General features: G+C 21.1%; 7 protein-coding genes across 7 annotated transcripts; 4 read left to right on the top strand and 3 right to left on the bottom strand.

Annotated features, from left to right (window-relative positions):
- Positions 1-5,467: 5,467 nt before the first annotated feature.
- Positions 5,468-7,573, top strand: SRAE_1000339400 (Potassium voltage-gated channel protein Shal; the record flags this gene model as incomplete). Its single annotated transcript, XM_024650578.1, has 4 exons — positions 5,468-5,569; positions 5,623-5,844; positions 5,894-6,654; positions 6,712-7,573. 4 exons carry the CDS (start codon positions 5,468-5,470, stop codon positions 7,571-7,573), a joined length of 1,947 nt encoding a protein of 648 aa, XP_024504342.1.
- A 180-nt stretch (positions 7,574-7,753) lies between these two features.
- On the top strand, positions 7,754-8,842 carry SRAE_1000339300 (Hypothetical protein; the record flags this gene model as incomplete). Its single annotated transcript, XM_024650577.1, has 1 exon — positions 7,754-8,842. The coding sequence occupies one exon, from the start codon at positions 7,754-7,756 to the stop codon at positions 8,840-8,842; it is 1,089 nt and encodes a 362-aa protein (XP_024504341.1).
- Positions 8,843-10,607: 1,765 nt separating this feature from the next.
- SRAE_1000339200 (Mitochondrial import inner membrane translocase subunit Tim10) lies at positions 10,608-10,847 on the bottom strand (the record flags this gene model as incomplete). Its single annotated transcript, XM_024650576.1, has 1 exon — positions 10,608-10,847. One exon carries the CDS (start codon positions 10,845-10,847, stop codon positions 10,608-10,610), a length of 240 nt encoding a protein of 79 aa, XP_024504340.1.
- A 47-nt stretch (positions 10,848-10,894) lies between these two features.
- SRAE_1000339100 (TM2 domain-containing protein) lies at positions 10,895-12,593 on the bottom strand (the record flags this gene model as incomplete). The annotated part of the gene is made up of 7 exons (XM_024650575.1): positions 10,895-10,897; positions 11,051-11,074; positions 11,506-11,867; positions 11,908-11,984; positions 12,027-12,078; positions 12,139-12,154; positions 12,534-12,593. The coding sequence occupies 7 exons, from the start codon at positions 12,591-12,593 to the stop codon at positions 10,895-10,897; spliced, it is 594 nt and encodes a 197-aa protein (XP_024504339.1).
- Positions 12,594-13,294: 701 nt separating this feature from the next.
- Positions 13,295-14,799, top strand: SRAE_1000339000 (Homeodomain-like-containing protein; the record flags this gene model as incomplete). The annotated part of the gene is made up of 3 exons (XM_024650574.1): positions 13,295-13,351; positions 13,412-13,556; positions 13,607-14,799. The coding sequence occupies 3 exons, from the start codon at positions 13,295-13,297 to the stop codon at positions 14,797-14,799; spliced, it is 1,395 nt and encodes a 464-aa protein (XP_024504338.1).
- Positions 14,800-15,671: 872 nt separating this feature from the next.
- SRAE_1000338900 (60S ribosomal protein L10) lies at positions 15,672-16,316 on the top strand (the record flags this gene model as incomplete). Its single annotated transcript, XM_024650572.1, has 1 exon — positions 15,672-16,316. The coding sequence occupies one exon, from the start codon at positions 15,672-15,674 to the stop codon at positions 16,314-16,316; it is 645 nt and encodes a 214-aa protein (XP_024504337.1).
- Positions 16,317-16,444: 128 nt separating this feature from the next.
- Positions 16,445-18,792, bottom strand: SRAE_1000338800 (GH11189p; the record flags this gene model as incomplete). Its single annotated transcript, XM_024650571.1, has 3 exons — positions 16,445-17,333; positions 17,393-17,642; positions 17,685-18,792. The coding sequence occupies 3 exons, from the start codon at positions 18,790-18,792 to the stop codon at positions 16,445-16,447; spliced, it is 2,247 nt and encodes a 748-aa protein (XP_024504336.1).
- Positions 18,793-19,195: the final 403 nt, after the last annotated feature.

The raw sequence follows: 19,195 nt of genomic DNA, 5'->3' as shown, positions 1-19,195 counted from the left end.
TGGAATTGTAATGTTTGTACATTTTTGAATGATATTTAATAATTAAAATACCATATATAATTATAGTATATTATTAAAATACTTCATTTTAAAAGATACTTCTAATTATATACAATATTTAAAATAAAATTTTTTTTGTCTATATTATTATGAAATCTATTTATTAATATGGCAAAGACTATTTTATTTTTCCATATAATTTTAGTTAATTTTCATATAAATTAAACATAATTTTGAATATCTTAGTATAAAATTATTTCATATTTTATGCTAACATATTTGTTTTTTTTTAACTTATTACTATTTTGGTCTTATTAATTATTTTCTCAATAATGTTATTATAATAATTTTTATTAATTATATTAGAAATAATTTTTTTAAGATGTTTTTCCTATAAATATTATTAAAACCAATTTTATAAAAAAAAAAACGATTATAAAAATCTTTAAAAATATTATGATAGTGGATTAAAAGAATGATTTAAAATGATAAAAATACATATAAAGAAGATGAAAAAAAATTTAGTATAAAATAAATGCAAGAAAGATATTGAATGATGAAGAAGTGCTTTTGTTTAAATTAAAAATTTAATTATATACCAAAATCAGTAATTTTTATTATCTTTTCATAAAAAGCTGACTTCCTTTTTATTAAATGATAAAATTTAGAAAAAAAAATATATTATATACATGACATAAATATATCTATTGAAAATGTGACTCGTTATATTCTTCAAAATGAATATTCTTATTTATATACTAGCTTCTTCTACAAAAATAGAGTTATCATTGGTAAGATAAATAAAATTTACAAAGAATTTTATATGATAAAATATAAATTTAAACGTCTTTTTAACATGACTTTATCATTTATTCATATTAAAGTTATCATTAATCTATCAAAAAAGTTAGTTTTTATTAAATCTTTAACAATTTTAATAATATTTCTATTAGCTAAAATATTTTTAAATTTTATTTAAAATTTTAATTAATTATTTTAGGAATTAATAATTAACAAAAAAAAAAGATGTTTACTATACCTTCTTAAACTTTTCATTTTCTATTTTCTTAAAAATATTTAGGAAGAAAATAAAAATTAATTTTTGAGGTTGCTTTTTGGCAAATTAACCATTACCGGAAATATTCTTCTATCATTTTCCTTTCAATAAACTTTTCTATCATTAGATATGTTATTTCATTATTAAAACTTCTAAAAGCCTACTTTTTAATACAAATTACTCTTATCCTTAATTCTAAAAATATTTCAACACTATTCTTTAATTTATATATTTATATATTATATATATAAAATATATAAATATATATATATATATATATGTTGCATATAATCTATAAATAAAAATTTATAGAAAGCTTTTTTAATATCATGTCTTTTTAAAATAAAAATAATTTTTATATAAACTTGAGGATGAGTGATGAAATTTATTTTAAAATGAAAGGAAAATTCAATTTTTATTTTTAATTATTATAAAAATTGTCTTGATTTATGTTTATTTAATTATGTATACTTTTTATTTTTGAAAAGTAATATAGTAATTTATTATTTTTTAAAAAATAAAGAAAATTGTATGATCATAATATTTATATTTTAAAAAAAAAAGATTAAAAAAAAAATAGTTGAAATTAAAATGTTCATAGTATTTTTTAACTTTTAACCCATAAATAAATAAATATTAGAAATATTTCTTTAGGGTAAAAATAATATTCCTATAATATTTAAAGAACCACTAAATATAAGTATGTTAAAATGGATGTCATTTATATGTGAGTCTATTCTTATTCTCAACTTTTAATTAAAATGTGAAAATGAGGAAGAAATAAGTTTTGCTTCTTAGTACTATACACAAAATATATACAAGAGATATTTCATTACTCTTCATTATTTTATTGCCAATTATAATCTTATATCTAATATCATTGTTATAACAAATCTCTTTAACATATATATAATAATAATTAAGTTAGAAAAAAAAAAATTTAATAGTATAATATAAATGTTTTAGCTTAAAAAACATAATACATTCACATGTATATATATATATATTTTTTTTTTGTATATTATTATTGTTTGAATAACAAATTAATAGGTAGAAAAAAATTTAATATTTTTTTTTTTTTAAATATCTGCAAAATAGTCTTGAATAGTAGAAAATATATATATTGTTGAGAAACAATTAATAATTAAAATGATAACAATTCTAAATAACAGAATCTTTTATTTATTCTAAAATATTATACTCCAATAGATATGGCTTTTAATTTCTCTGCCATATCCATTTGTAGCTATTATTTTCCCTTTTAGAATAATGTTTTTATAATGAATAGACTTTTTAGGATATATCCTATTTGTCAATATAGGGAGAATAAAGCAAAAATAATAAAAAAAAAAGTTTGATATAATTTATCTATACTATTTTCCTGTTATATCATTAATGTCCACTTTACACATCTTTAACATAAATCTTTTTTATTTCTTATTTTTGATAAAATTTAAAAAGACAGTATAAGTATATATTGGTAGAAAAAAAAAATAATAATAATAATTTATAAAAGTGAATTATTAAAAAAAATATTTTAATTTTTTATCCATTTTCTACCTTGTCCTTATATTATAGCTATTTTATTTTTATAAATAATCTTACTATACTACTACTTAATTTATATATTTTTCTTTCTTCTTATTAGCGTTTTTAAATTCTAATGATCATTACTATTTGTTAAAGAAAAAATTTTTATATAAAATAACCTCTTAGTATATATATGCTTCAAAAAGCAATTACATATCTTATTGTTACTATATATTTCTTAAATGTTTTGTTTTCAAACATTCCAAATATAGGTATATACTTATGAAACAGGTAGTTTAACATAACATTTAAAAACTTTATTTTGTTATTTCCTTTTTTTTATATTTATATTTTTTTATATAAAAGAAAAAAGTTTAAATTTGTAAAAGGTACAAAAATCATTTTTTGATAAAAAAAAAATTACCATTTCATGATTATTCTATTTTCATATATTTTAAGTTTAATAAAAGTTTCATAGAAAATAAATATTCATTTGATGTATGATATATATATATATATATATATATATATTAGGTTTTAACTACAAAATACATAATTTTACAGTGAGAAAGTTTAATGAAAAAAAATATACTACTTCTCACTTTCATGTTAAATGTAGTATTTAACTTTTTCTTTTAAAAGATAATTGAAATATCAAACATAATTTAATAGTTTAAAGTAATCAAAAAAGATTTTAAATATGTGAAAATAAATATAAATTAGATTTATCTCACTCACTATAATGTTTTCACTTAAATAGAGTTGGAGTATAATTGTAAAAAGATAGGATAATACTCTTTTTTTGATAATTTAATGTGAAATCTGAGTAGAATAATAGGATGCTTTTTAAATTGGCATGTTATAATTTAATGACTCATTTTTATTATTTTATTCATTTATATATGTTTCTTGAAAACTTTTTGATAAGTGTACTAAAAACAAGTTTAATTCAAATATTTTAAAAGGAAATATTAAAGAAAAAAAAAAATTTATTCTACCATGACAAATTAGACTCTTTAATTTTTTATGTTCAAAAAAATAATATAAAAACAATTTTTTTAACTCCCTCAATTTATTTATGATAGAAAATTGTATATGTACACTTTTTTTTTTTATCTTTTTTACATACATTTAAGAATATTTTATTTTTTTTAAAAAGCAGTTCACTTACAAAGTAAAATTTCAATTTTATATACTAATTTTAATTTCAGAAAGTTGATGTTTACTATATATATCATCACCAAACTATTCAAGTAATTTTGTAACCTTTTTTTATTTCTAATTATCTACTATTCAGAAAAAAAAGCTATTAAAATTACATTTATTTATTCTATTTTTTTTATATTAAAATTACACAAAACATTGTTTTTTTTTTATATTTTATTTCATCAAAACTATCATACAAACTTTTGTGTTTCGAATAATATATTTGGAATAAATCAAAAAGAATACATAATCAACAAGAAAAGAATTGATATTTATTTGAAAAAAAACTATCAATATATTACATTGCCACTATTATACAAACAATAATTACTTTCTCATTAATTTTTAAAACTATTCTTGTTTTAAAAGAAGATCTCAATTGATATATATATAAGAAGAATATTTAATAGCTTAAATACAAAATTTCAAAATATTTTTTCAATATTATTAAAGAAAAATAATTGTTCTAAATAAGTTTATAGATACAAAATTTTTTAAACAATCCCATTACAAGTTACAAAAAAAAAACAACTGTTAAGATTTTGTACTTTAACGTTGTAAATTAAATTAAATTTTTATCAATTCACAATAGAAAACTAGAAACTTATTGGAAGAAAATTAACTGAAAATTTACTTTTTTTTATATTTGAAATTATTTTTCAACATCAATTAACTTGGTATTTTTTTTGCCCTTATATTTTTTTTTATATATTCTTAGTCAACAATAAGGTGCACTTTTTTTTTAAAAAAGTTTGTCAAATTGTTTGAGAGCAAAAAATATTCTATTAATAGAAAATATATATATATATATATATATTTTTAAAAAAAGTGTATGGTTTTATATTAATATTTTTTTAAGGATATTAGTAAAACTACAAATTAGATTAGTCTTTATTTACATACTAACAAATTACATAATACATTCTTTGGGAAGTATATGAAAAAAAAAGTTGAAACTTATTAACTTCTATTTAACTTAACTTTATTCATCTTTTATTCATATATATACTTAATATCTATTGAAAAAAGATATTTATAAGAAAGTGAAGTCTAAAAAAGGAATCCACAATTTTTTTATCAATACATTACAATAAATATATTTTTTTTTTATTTTTATTACTATCAAAAAATTTGATATTTAATACCTAAAATAAAAAAAGAAGAAGAAGATACAAATTATTTAACTAATAGTTTTTTTCTCTTATTTAACTGGATAAAAAAGAAAAAAAGATATTATATCAAAATTTGAATTGACATTTAATATTATACTATTTTTACTACGTTAAGAAAGTTTTCAATTTTGGAGAAGAAAGATAGTATTATCAAGAAAAAAAAAATTTCAAAAAGAAGTATTGGGCAATTTTATAGAAAATTAAACAATACTATATATTTTAACAGATTTTTTGTGAAGAAAGTCTATTAAATTTTTAAAAGAAAACTTAATTCAATATATTTAAAATAAGAATTTTTATTCTAGATTAATTTAAAAATTTTTATTTTTTATTTTATTTGACAAGAAATTAAAGGTCAACTATTCAATATCTATAAATCCAAAATTATCAACAAAAAGAAAATATATATATTAATTATTTTTATTATTTACTTTAAAAAAGTTTATTTTGTATTTATAATTTGATATCAAAATTGGAGAAAAAAAATTATTATTTTTGAAAGATGGCTTCAGTTGCTGCATGGTTGCCTTTTGCTAGAGCTGCTGCTATTGGATGGGTACCAATTAGTAGGCAGCCAATGCCTGAATTACCTCCAGTTTTGATGGTATTTTTAATTAAATATATCTATCTATCTATAATAATATTAATTTTTTTTAGGATCGTGATCTTGATCATGTTTCTGATGAGAAAATTTTAATAAATATATCTGGTAGAAAATTTGAAACATGGAAAAATACTTTAGAAAAATTTCCTGAAACATTATTAGGATCAAATGAAAAAGAATTTTTCTATCAAGATGAGGATAATTGTTATTTTTTTGATCGTGATCCAGATATCTTTCGTCACATCTTAACTTTTTATAGAACAGGAAAATTACATGTAAATTTTTTTTTTATTAATTAAATTAATAATTTTAATTTTTTTTAAGTATCCAAAACATGAATGTTTAGTGGCTTATGATGAAGAATTGGCATTTTTTGGTATAATGCCAGACCTAATAGCAGATTGTTGTTATGAAGATTATAAGGATAAGAAACGTGAACAACAGGAAAGATTAATTGAAGAAAGATTAGAATCTGATATTAAAAAACAACATTTTTTAACTATACGTGAAAATTTATGGGCTGCATTTGAAAATCCCCATACATCATCAGTAGCATTGGTATTTTATTATGTAACAGGATTTTTCATTGCAGTTTCTGTGATGTGTAATATAGTAGAAACAATACCATGTAAGTATCATGATGATGGTGGTACTGTTACATGTGGTGATTTGTATGAAAAACAATTTTTTGTTGTTGATACAGCATGTGTCATAATATTTACACTTGAATATTTAGCAAGACTTTATGCAGCACCAGATAGATTAAAATTTATGAGATCAATTATGTCTGTCATTGATGTTGTTGCTATATTACCATATTATGTTGGTTTAGGATTGCAAAATAATAAAGATGTTAGCGGAGCTTTTGTCACACTAAGGGTATTTAGAGTTTTTAGAATTTTTAAATTCTCTAGACATTCACAAGGTTTAAGAATATTAGGGTATACCTTAAAATCATGTGCTTCTGAACTTGGTTTTTTGGTTTTTTCTTTAGCTATGGCTATTATTATTTTTGCTACTATTATGTATTATGCTGAGAAAAAAACTCCTGATACTAGATTTACTTCTATTCCAGCAGCATTTTGGTATATTTTTATTATAAAAAAATAATAATTTTTTTAATAATATTATTTATTTTATAGGTATACAATTGTTACAATGACAACATTAGGTTATGGTGATATGGTTCCAGGAACAGTAATGGGTAAAATAGTTGGTGGAATATGTTCACTTTCTGGTGTATTGGTAATTGCTTTACCAGTTCCTGTTATAGTATCAAATTTTTCTAGAATTTATCATCAAAATCAAAGAGCTGATAAAAGGAAAGCACAAAAAAAAGCAAGATTAGCAAGAATAAGAATTGTAAAAAATGCTTCTGGTCAAGCATTATTTGCTAAAAAGAAAGCTCATGAAGAAAGAATGAAAATGTATTTAAGTGGTGATATAACAATAGATAATTTAAAAGAAGAAGATATTTTTGAAATGCAACATCATCATCTATTACAATGTTTAGAACGTGCCACAGAACGTCAATATGTTGATTATGATCATATATATGAAAGTAATCAACATTTATCTCCTCAATTATCTATACGATCAAACTCAACAAATCATGATAATTATAATATAAATTTTATTAAATGTTGTTTACCAAAAAAGGGACATAAGAAAAGTGTAGAAGAGATAGATGAAGAAGCTGTTTTAAATATAAGGCTGCATAAAAAAGATACTCCAACAATAAATAATTATCATAATATGTATGATAGAGGAAAAGACAAAATTGTTAGTGAAGAAGAATGTCAATTATATTTAAGGTCCCAAAATATATCTAAAAACGGTAGTAATAGTAAGTCAAATAAAACAATAATTATTGAGGAAGATGAAAATATCCCATTAAAAAATGAAGAAATAAATAGTGTTAGTATGGAATCTAGTGATAATAAAAAAAATTCACTTGAATATGAAATTCCTATGAATGGTGGTGTTGAAAATAATGAAGTTTAAATAATATAATATATATTTTTAATACATTATATGTCATGTATATATCTGAAACAGTATTAATATTAGAAATAAAATTTTATTATTATTCAAAACTTTTTGAATATTACATTTGATATATTTAAAGATTATATTTTTGTAAATATAAAAGGTATTCATTATTTTTATTAATATGCAATTTTAATGGATTTTATATATTTCTATCTTAATATATTATTTTTATTTTTATCAACATATTTATTAACATATACATGTACAACAAATAAAAAGAAATATAAAAAAAGTAAAGGTCAAATTAATAGAACACCCAGTGTTTTTGGTGGTAAACCAAAAAAAGGTGTTAAAAAACCAAGTTTTGAAATTACATCTTTTAAAGAAAATGAACATGATACTAGTCAAAGTGAACTTTCAAAACATACTGTAAAAGAAAGTGAAAGAAAATATCATGCACCAGTTAATGGTAATTTAATTAGACATCCTAATTACAATGTAAAAGTAAATAAAGAATGTGATTTAGATGTTCCTCAAAAAGAAAATATAATACATTTACCATCTGGAAATGGCAATATAAATATAACTGAAAAACAAATTTTACAAGTTACACAAAAAGTACCGTCTTCAAATAAAGATCAACAAGGAGGTGGATTACCAAAACAATCAATGATAAACAGTCAAAATATTATTGACCCTGTAAAGACTGTAAGAGATTGTAATGTAGTTGAATATGATAGTAAAATGAAACAAATAGAAGATCCAATAAAAACAATAATGTGTGCACCAGACAACATCCAACAAAATGATGCAAATGTTATTGTTTCTGTTGAAAATAAAATAAATACAAATCAACCATTACAATTATCAAAAGACAAGCCTAATAATGGAACAAGAAATAATGAAGGTAATCTGAAACAACCAATTTCATCAAAAAATGAGGAAAAATCTGAAAATAAATCATTTGTTAATGATTCAAAAGTATTAAATGATCAATATGAAACATTAAATAATATTGCAGAAGCTGCACCACCACCACCTCAATTATCAGGAATAAAATCTATATGTGAAAAAAAAATTGAAGAAAATAATGCTTGTAATAATTTAGATCTTGGAAAAAATAATTTAAAAAATACTATAAACAATGGAGATAATAAAATTTCTGATAATGATAAAAATGAAAAAAAAGACAACCAAATAGTAAAAGATGAAACTAAGAAAAAAATAAATGTTTTTGGTGATAAGAAAAAAGAGACTGACTTAAAAATGAAAAGAAAGTGAAATAAAAACAATAAATAAAAAAGAAGTTTTTAATAAATATTAAAATTAAATAATTTCATAAACTACTTTATATTTTTGTATATTTTAACAAAAGAAAAACAAAAATTAACATGTAAATTTAAAATATGTATTGAAAGAAAATTCTTATAACTAAATGAAATTTAAATATAAAAATGTTAGTAATTATTTTGTTTAAGAGATATTTCATCTACATAGAAGAACAATTTTTTTGTTAATTACAATCTATAGCTTAGAATGAATGACTTTTTTCTAAATATTTTTTTTGTAATTTCCATGTTAAAAAAAAAAACTATGGAACAAATAATTAGCCTCAAAGTTAAAGATTAGTATATATTTTAACTTAGCAATTTATTAATGTCTAATATATCTACAGATATGTTTAAAAAGATAAAATAAAAATTATAAACAAACAACTGTTACTTGTATCATTTTTTTATAGACACATTGTTAAAAATTTAACTTATTAATAAATTATTAATTTTATAATGATTTCTGATTTATATAAAATAAAAATATTAAAATTTTGTAATAAAAAAATATCTGTTTTGAAGAATGTAATAAAATCATAATTAACTTAAAAGTATACCTTTTCAATCAGTTTATTTTCATAAAGATTCTATGGAATTAAATGAAACATTTGCCATATTTCGTAATATTCAGATTTAAAATAAATTGGTAAATATTTTTAAAAGCTTATGTTAAAATTAAAAAGTTTGATTTTAAACTATTTTTAAAAATTTTATCCTAATATTATACTGTTAAAGAATCAAAATATTAAATACATTCTTACTTAATTATCATTTTTTTCCTTGTTAATCTTAATATAATTTTAATATATCAAATATCAATTATTTTTTAAATGTTACAGAAAACTAAATTTTATTTTTGATAAAATTAATATTTTTTTATTTAATATAATAATAATTATAATAAGAACACTATAATTTTATGTTGTTTTAATATTTTATTCTTATAATAAAATAATCTTTTTCATAAGAATAATTATAAATCGTAAACTGAAAATATTTTCATTATAACTTATTTTATTCATTAAACTTTTTTTGGTCTTATATGATTATATAAAAATAATATATTCAAATATTTTTTAATTTAAAAAATTACAAATAAATTTAGAGAATAAATATTATTTTTCATCAACATTATAAAATATTACCTTCATATTTATTACATTAATTGACTAAAAGAATTTCTACCTGGGTAAATTTAAACAAAAATATATAAAAAATGAATCAATACAAAATGAAGTTGTTGTGTTTTATCATAATACTCAATGTTTTTAATAATTATTAATATTTAAAAAAAAAAATTGATAACAAATTATTGTAATAAAAGTGTTCATTATTATTTAAAAAAATGTATTCTTTTGAATATAAACATTTCTTTTTAATATCTATCTTAGAAACTCTGATAAATTGATGTAGTAAAATAAAAAAAAAATATCTAAAAGATATGTAAGACAAAATATGTAACATGTAACAAAATCATTTTTTTTACATACAAATTAAGACTTAAAACAATAATAAATAATTTAGACAGTATCTAAAAAAAATAACAATATATAAAATGGATATTTATATTGAAATTTAATAAAATATAGTTTATATTCAAAGTCTAGAGATATCTGTGCAATTATAATGATTTAGCAATTATATAAACAGTAAAATTAATTTTGTTTTAAAGACACATTACTTCATTATATCTTGAGATATGTTTTTGGCTATTTTTAAAGAGTCTGCTTTTGCATACTAGCTTCATCTGTCTGTGACATTGAAGACAATACTTTTCCTAATCTTTCATGAACATCTAAATATTTAGCTACACATCTATCAAGACAAACAGCTTCACCTTTAGTAATTTCTCCTTCTTTATAATTCTTTGAAATGCACTTTTCTTGGCAAACATTAGTCATCCGACGATACAAATCTGACATCATTTCCATTTCCAATTCTTGAACCATTTGCATTTGTTGGGAATTCATTTTTAGACTTTATTTTTAGTATAAATTACTATTTACTGGAAAAAAGAGAAAAACTAATATAATTATAAATAGAAAATGTATAGTATTATGAAAAAAATATACAAAATTAAAATATCATAAAAGTAACATAAAAAAATATTTCCGAATAAAGAAATGTCTAAAAAACTATTTTATTATAATTCACATACCGTACATGTTTTTCCAAGACTTTCCTAATAAGAGACAAATTTTAAAAGTTTTAAATTTAATGCACTTTTTAGAAAATAACTTATTGTGATAAAAAGTTTTAAAAAATATTATACATAATTACTATTATTAGTTGTTGTTGTTTTTTTAATAACACATAAATGTAAAATATATTATTTACATTTGTAAGTCATTATAAATTTAGTAAATATTTTGAAAGAAATTATTTATATATATATAATTTTTATTAGTAATTTTACAATTAATGTACAAACAAAAGTATATTGATAATAGAAATAAATGATTTGATGTTTATTAGTAGTCTTGAATAACAGAATATTTTTTTACAAAATAATATGTTAATAGTATTTATATTTTATACAAGTTTTTTATATACCCATATTTTTTATAATTCACCGTGATCAGGTTTTCCTTTAAAACAACTTAGACAATTTACTTTATCATCAATATCATTATTATCATATCCAATATATGTTGATTTTGGTCCATAATGTGGTATAAAATATTGTTCACCGTTAGCTGGTCCAAGTATCTGTAACGCAATAAGAATGACATCTAACAAATAAAGTACACCAAACAATCCAAATGTGATTAATTTGAAAAATGCAATAGCATGATAACCAAGATATAATCTATCTACTCCTAACCAACCAAAAAATACTGATAATGTTACTGCTGTATGATAACTATAATTTGTTGAGTATGTACAACCATTTTTCAATTTTTTCATAAACCAACTTTTTGTATTAACAGTCCCATTAATTTGACATTTAAGACCAGGAATAATAGTACAATTTACTAAAATTAAAAATAACAAAAAGAATTTTAAATACCTTACATAAAATTATGTTACCCGGTTGACATGTAATTGGTTGTGTAGTATTTGGGTTAATTTCAGGTTCTTTACAAATAAATCTTAAAAATAATTAAAAAATTACTAATAAAAATAAAACTTACTGTCCCATTAACAATTCATTACAATCTGGAATTGGACACCATACTACAATAACTAAAAATGGTAGGATAAAATAAGCGATTTTTGACAATCGATTCATCGCAACAATCATACATTTGCCATTTATCTTCTAAAACAAACTATTTAAATGATATGAACAAAAAGAGTAATCAAACGATCATTAATAGTCTTTTATGGGAGTACTTTTATTATCAAAATAATTATATGATGCTTTATTCCAAGATATATTCTTAAAAAGGATATATATTAAGGGTCTTCTATAAAAAAATTACTAATGCCATTATTATCTATATTCTATAGATTCAAATATGTAAAGGAAAAAAAAAATAAAAGAAAAAAATTGAGAATAATATATTTTATAAATTTTGTATGAAATACTTTAGTTAAAATGAAATGGAAAATATTTTATTATAGACATTTGTTATCTAAAAAAATCAACATTATAAAGTTTATTTAATATTTAACAAAAAATAATTAAAATAACATACCATAGAAAGAAAATTCAGTAGTAATTTAAAGTTATTATATGTAATTGAATTGATGTTCATACAACTACTACATTTAAATTATCTAAATCAATATTTCGCATAAATATCTAACATCTTTTTGATCGAAAGATTATGTAAATACCAAGGAGAATATGAAAAAAATTGCATTTATTAAATGTTTATTTGTATGGAAACCGAAATACACCTGGTAGGACGTTTTTTAATACACTTAACAACCACTGTGTAGCTATAACTAGTATACTTCTGATATTTAAATTTTTGTTTCTTTTTAAATACAAATAAGCAAAAAAACTTTTTTAATTATAACAAAAAATTTTTTATATAATTTTTTTTTCTTGTAAGAATAATTATGAAACTATAAACTTTAGAAATGATATACTTTATCCACAATACAATAAAATTTGCATATCAAAATAATACCTTTTGAAAGAAATAAAAATTTCTACAAATTCAAAAATTTAAAAAAAAACTTTGGTGCAACAAATTTTATCACAAAGAATAGTTGTAGATTACCATCTTTTTTCTTTCATGAGCACTTCATAGTAGATTTATGTCCATCAACAATTTGGAGAGATGTTTCTTTTTTTTTATAAAAATCTTCACAAGACAACATAAAGAATCAGTATTATTGTTAATTGAACAAAGAGTTTTCCATATATTTTAGACTTATTTAAAATTAAAAAATAATTTTTTTATTAAATAATTATCAATTGAACAATTTTTTTTATCAATAATTAAAAATGGAAGAAATTAATATAAATGGAACTTCTGAGAATGATCGTGAACCTACATTTGAAGTAAGTATAAAAAAAAAAGTTTATGAATATTTTTAATAAACGTTTTTCTTTGTTTTATAGTCTCCAGATGATGCATCTAAAGAACCAACTGTTTCTGATGAAGAAATGGAAGTTGAAGGTGAAGAAATTGGATCAGATGGTGTTAATGTAAATGTTAAAACAAGAAGTAGGAGAAAAGAAAATAATGAACCATTTTTAGCACTAGGTAAATTTTAAATATAATTTTATTATTATTAAATTTTTTTTTATTTGTAGATGTTTTTAATGGTAATAAAAGTGGAACAAATTTGTTATTACAAATTAAGCAGGAAATAAGATTGGGAAATGATTATCAAGTAGATGAGAGTCTTTTAAGATCACTTGATAATATGTATAATAACCCAAAGTTAAGAATAGAAAAGAAATTTGAAGGAGAAGTATTATGGAATCCAAATGACCCAAGATATGATGAGGATAAAACTTTAGAGACAATTAAAAATGACAAGTTATATGAGATACCATTAGAGAAAACATTATATAAAATACAGAAAATGAATTTTGACTATGAAAACATTGCAAAACAGGTACCAATAAAAGAAGCTAAAGAAGAATATTGGACTCCTGAAGAAATTATACAATTTAAATATTGTTTTCAAAGATTTGGAAAACAATTTCATAAATACAAAGTTATCCTCACAACTAAACCAACAAAATCAGTTATTGAAAGATATTTTAATTATAAGTATTTTGATAAATATAGATCATCATATTCATTAAATGAGCCACTATCACATGTAGATATGGCATTGAAATTAGTCGATAAACCATTTTTAATTATGAATGAAGAATCTGAATGTAATAATTGTAAATACGAAACAAAATGTTATATAAAGATAGAAGAAAAAGTATTATGCGAATATTGTTATAATTATAAAAAATATAACGGAAAATTACCAGATGGAGAAAATATTCATCATACATCAGAAGAAGCATTTAATCATGATTCACTAAAAATAAAAGTAAATGGTATAAGAAAAAGTTTAATAGAATCATTAAAATCAGCTTTAGTAAAAGATGGTAAAAAGTGTCAATTTCCAATTTCAGAAAAGACACCCCTTCAAAGGCATCGTGAATTTGTACAAAAGCAAATTGAAAAAAGACGATTTTTTGATCAATTTATTGTTGAATATGAAAAATTGTGGAAAATTATTAGTAAATACAAAGCATGTCTTGAAGGAGATGTAAAATACCCACATTTTGGGACACATTATCTTCATGTTGTCAATAGAGAACTTCTACCTTCTGCCGGTAAATGGGTTGAATGGGAATCTTGCTTACAAGAATGTATTTTTGATTTATGTCAAACATTTCAATTTAATATTCAACTTGTAGAAAAAGAGTTACGTGGATTAGTTTCAGCTGAAATGTTGGCGGAATTTATTAAATTTTACCCAAAAAAAAGATTATAACTTTATGTATTTTTTTATATTTATTTATTTTTTTTTTTTATTATGACTCAACAATTTCTATACAATATTTATAGAAATTTTTTTAAATGTATTATTTTGGATTGTAAAAATTTTGATGTGTTTTTTTTTCACGATACTATATGCAAACATTATTTGCATCTTTTAAAAATGATTTGTTTATTTAACAATAATAAAAAATTTATGAAAACTAATAGTAATAAAGTAATTAAGGAACATTATCAATAAGTGAAAAGTTGTTTTTACTAAATTAGGTTATTTATAAATATAAAAAATTATGTTAGAAATTAAATTTCATTTTATAAACTAAAACAAAATTCTATTATTATCTAATTCTATAATGAACTGTCTAACATAAACAGTAATCATGGTATACTTCAAAGACAAATATTATAATTATTTTCTTATTAATTATAAAAGACATATTTATGAAAAAATTTTTACTACTAAACTTTTATTTAATTAGTATATAAAATTTTAGGTAATATTTTTAATAACTTTATTTATAAAATTTTTTATTATCATTGGAGTATTGTGTCTTTAATGATAATTTTTAATAAATATGTTTATAACTTTCATTGAAAATGATGTGCAGGAAAATGTGTGTCTACATTGTTTTATGTTGTAGGAAAAATTATTGGTATAGTGTATCTTTTTTGGAGAAAAAATTTTCATTTCTCCCTCCACTGAATATCATTTTTTTAATGTAATAGTATAAAATAATGATTTGCTTATATAAAAGTTTGTTCTTAAAATTTTATTCTTCTTAGTTTATTAATAAATTGTATATTTTACTATTATATTCTATTTTTTTAACTTAATAAACATGTTTTTTTTTTATTTTCAGAAGTAACATGGGTCGTCGTCCAGCTCGTTGTTATCGTTATATTAAAAACAAACCATACCCAAAATCTCGTTTCTGTCGTGGTGTTCCAGACCCAAAAATCAGAATTTTCGATCTTGGAAAGAAGAAGGCTTTTTATGATGAATTTCCACACTGTGTTCATTTGATTTCTAATGAAAGAGAACATCTCTCATCAGAAGCTCTTGAAGCTGCTCGTATTTGTGCTAACAAATACATGGTTAAAAACTGTGGTAAAGATGGTTTCCATATGCGTGTTCGTAAACATCCATACCATGTCGTTCGTATCAACAAAATGTTATCATGTGCTGGTGCTGATCGTCTTCAAACTGGTATGAGAGGAGCTTACGGTAAACCACAAGGACTTGTAGCTCGTGTTGGAATTGATGATATTCTTTTCTCAATCCGTGTTAAGGAATCTAACGTTCAACATGCTATTGAAGCTTTCCGTCGTGCCAAATTTAAGTTCCCAGGTAGACAATATATTGCTGTTTCAAAGAAATGGGGATTTACTAGATTCAACCGTGAAGAATTCCAATCACTTTGCGATGACGGAAGAATTATTCCAGATGGTGTTAACGTTAAATTCGCTAACGATCATGGACCACTTTCAAAATGGATCATGAGACAACTTTAAGCGGACTTATATTAACATATTTTTGTTGGTTTGTATTGTTATTACTATCATCGACGATGAAGTTTTTATAAAAGCGTTGTTGAATGAAAATTTTTTTATTTAGAAAAAAAAAACAACAAAATTATTTATTATACATTTTTTTCAGTTTTCCTTCCTATTAAAGGCTCGCAACTTGAATCTCTCGGTGAAGGAAATGTTAATGATGCTTTTCTATCTGTAAATGAATCATATTCAATTTCTGTACTATTTCTAAGATGTTTATTATTTTTTTTCTTTGTTTCTGATGAAGAATTATGAAACATGGTAGCGTCAAATTCCTTAATATTTCCATAATTTTGTTTTCTTCGTGGTTTTAAAAAATAATGTATAACTTCATTATTTTTTTTACAATTTTGATGATGATTATTAAAATTTATTATTTGGTCAATAGTAGTAAAATTGGAATAATTTAAATTATTAATTTCAATATTAAAATCATCAGCAATTAGAGAACTACTTATACTATTTAATTTTTGTTTTTTATAAGTATATTTTTTAGAATTTTTTGTTAATGGAGATTTATGAAAACTTTGTGGTGTTTGAATTATACTTCTTATAGGCGTTTCCTTTTTTTTGTTTTGTTTTATATAATTCGTTAAGTCAATAGGATTATCTTGAAATGATATTTTACATTGCCTTTCTGGTACATCTAGTGATTTTTTATTTGTATCACTAACACTTGAAACAATTGAATTAGTTCTATGTATATTATTAAATATATCATTTATACTTCCCATATCAATTGTCTTTGTTTTAAGTAAATTTTTACTATTTGTTGTAGCATTAATTATTGTTGGTGATGGTGTTGAATATATCCTTGGACCAAATCCAATTGTTGAATTAATATTACATTGACTTGAGTGTAATGATTTGTTTTGTTGTGATAGATTATTAATATTTAAATCTTTACTATTACTAGTTGTAAAAATATCCATATTTTTTTGAGAATTAAAACTATACAAGCCTTTTTTTTTACTTCTATAAAAAAAAATTAAAAAAAATATTAAAATTTAATAAATATAATTTTAATAACAAACCTTTTATAGTAATGTTTAATTGGATTATACCAGATACAAAGACTTAAAACAATAAAAAAAACACATACAATTAACATGATAAGTGAAGCTAGGCTTGAACTAAAAATTTTATCCCAAACTTCTTGATTTGTTATACAATTATATTCATCTTGTTGATAAAGACAATTATTTCTTTCATTACATTTTAACTCTTCTGGTATACATATATCACCTCCACAAGAAAACATATTATGTTCAGTACAATTATTATCTATATGATAAGTTTAACAGGATAAAATAAAAAAAAACTTACAAGGTGCATATGTACTATAAAGAACTCGAAGTTTTAATTTTTCTACCTGACTTTGTCCATGTGCATAAAATTTAAGGTAAACTGAATTAGCATTACTATATGTATGCGTAACTTGAGTGCCACAAAATCTTTGCATTGGAAATTCAGAAACATGTCCTTGATATAATTCTACAAAATTACTAGTACAATCATTAGGATCTGCTAAGTTAAATTCTTCTACAAATACAGCAATTTTTAATTTTTCCATATCTTGTAATGGAACAGAAAATTGCCAAACACATTCTAATGGACCTGTATTATTTCGATGAATAGAATAAAATTGTGTAATAGATGTAGAATTAACAAAACCATCATAATTTATGACATCTGAAAAAAAGCATGGGGTTTGAATATGTGTAGATTTTTTAGTTTTAATTAATTCATAATTTGCCTGAAAACCTGTATATTGAAGTAATGAATCAGAATGAAAATGAAGCCAGGCAAACCCTGAATGTAGAGTTATATTAAATGTAGGTAATTTATTTCCACATAATCTTGCTACAAGTGGAGAAAAAGAAAAACGACCATCACGTATAGTAAGATAATCATTAGGACAATATTGTATCATTAAATTATTTGATTTTGTATCATTTGAATAATATGAATTACTATTACTATCTTTTAATGCTTGCATATAACTGGATTCAATTTGAAAAATATTTTTAAAAGTTAAAATAATATCATAGCCTGAAGGTGCATAAATAATTCTAACACAATCTATATTTGAAGGATACAAAGAAGGATAACGAGGTGATGCAAATTCATTTATTCCTGACATTCCACCAGGCATAAATTCTTTACATTCAGAGTCTTGATCCATATGATGAATAATATCCATTGAGATAGCTTCTAAAGGCATATAAATTGGTTTTGTTGGTTTGGGATCAAATGTTATTAATGAAATGTCATTTTGAAGACGAGGTAAATTTTCATTAGCTTTATTTATTTTATCATTGCTTATCTCATCAATATTTTTTATATTTGCACTAAATTTAGCAGAAATGTTTAAAGATGTTAGTAGAAAGAATAATAGCATCACCAAAAGTTCATCACTACCATGAATGACCATATTGATGGTAACTTTTTATATTTAATAATAGAAGTTTTAAAGTTAATATTATAAAATATATTATATAAAATATTAAGTAGATAACAAATACAAAAAAAAAGAGAATTACATAACAGGAAAATAATTTTAATAGTTATAACTTTTTCTCTAAACTACATGCTTTGAATAACTTTTCTTTTAACTTTAATTTAAGTTTTAAAAATTTGTCTTTTTACTTTTTCTTATATCTTAACAGGCTTGTTATCTTATCTTGACATTTCTCAAAACTTTTATCCTCTTATTAACTTATTGAATGACAAAATTATCTAAAAATGTACAGCTATTGACTTATATCTTAATTTGTAATAAAATGTTAAAAAAGGAAAACAGTTTCAAAAAATTTATTGTAAAGATTTAGAAAACG

This window comes from Strongyloides ratti (genome assembly GCF_001040885.1).
Source record: "Strongyloides ratti genome assembly S_ratti_ED321, chromosome : 1".
NCBI classification, from domain to species: Eukaryota; Metazoa; Nematoda; class Chromadorea; order Rhabditida; family Strongyloididae; genus Strongyloides; species Strongyloides ratti.
Note: the sequence above shows the minus strand (reverse complement) of the source record. Positions and strands in the feature narration are given on the sequence as shown.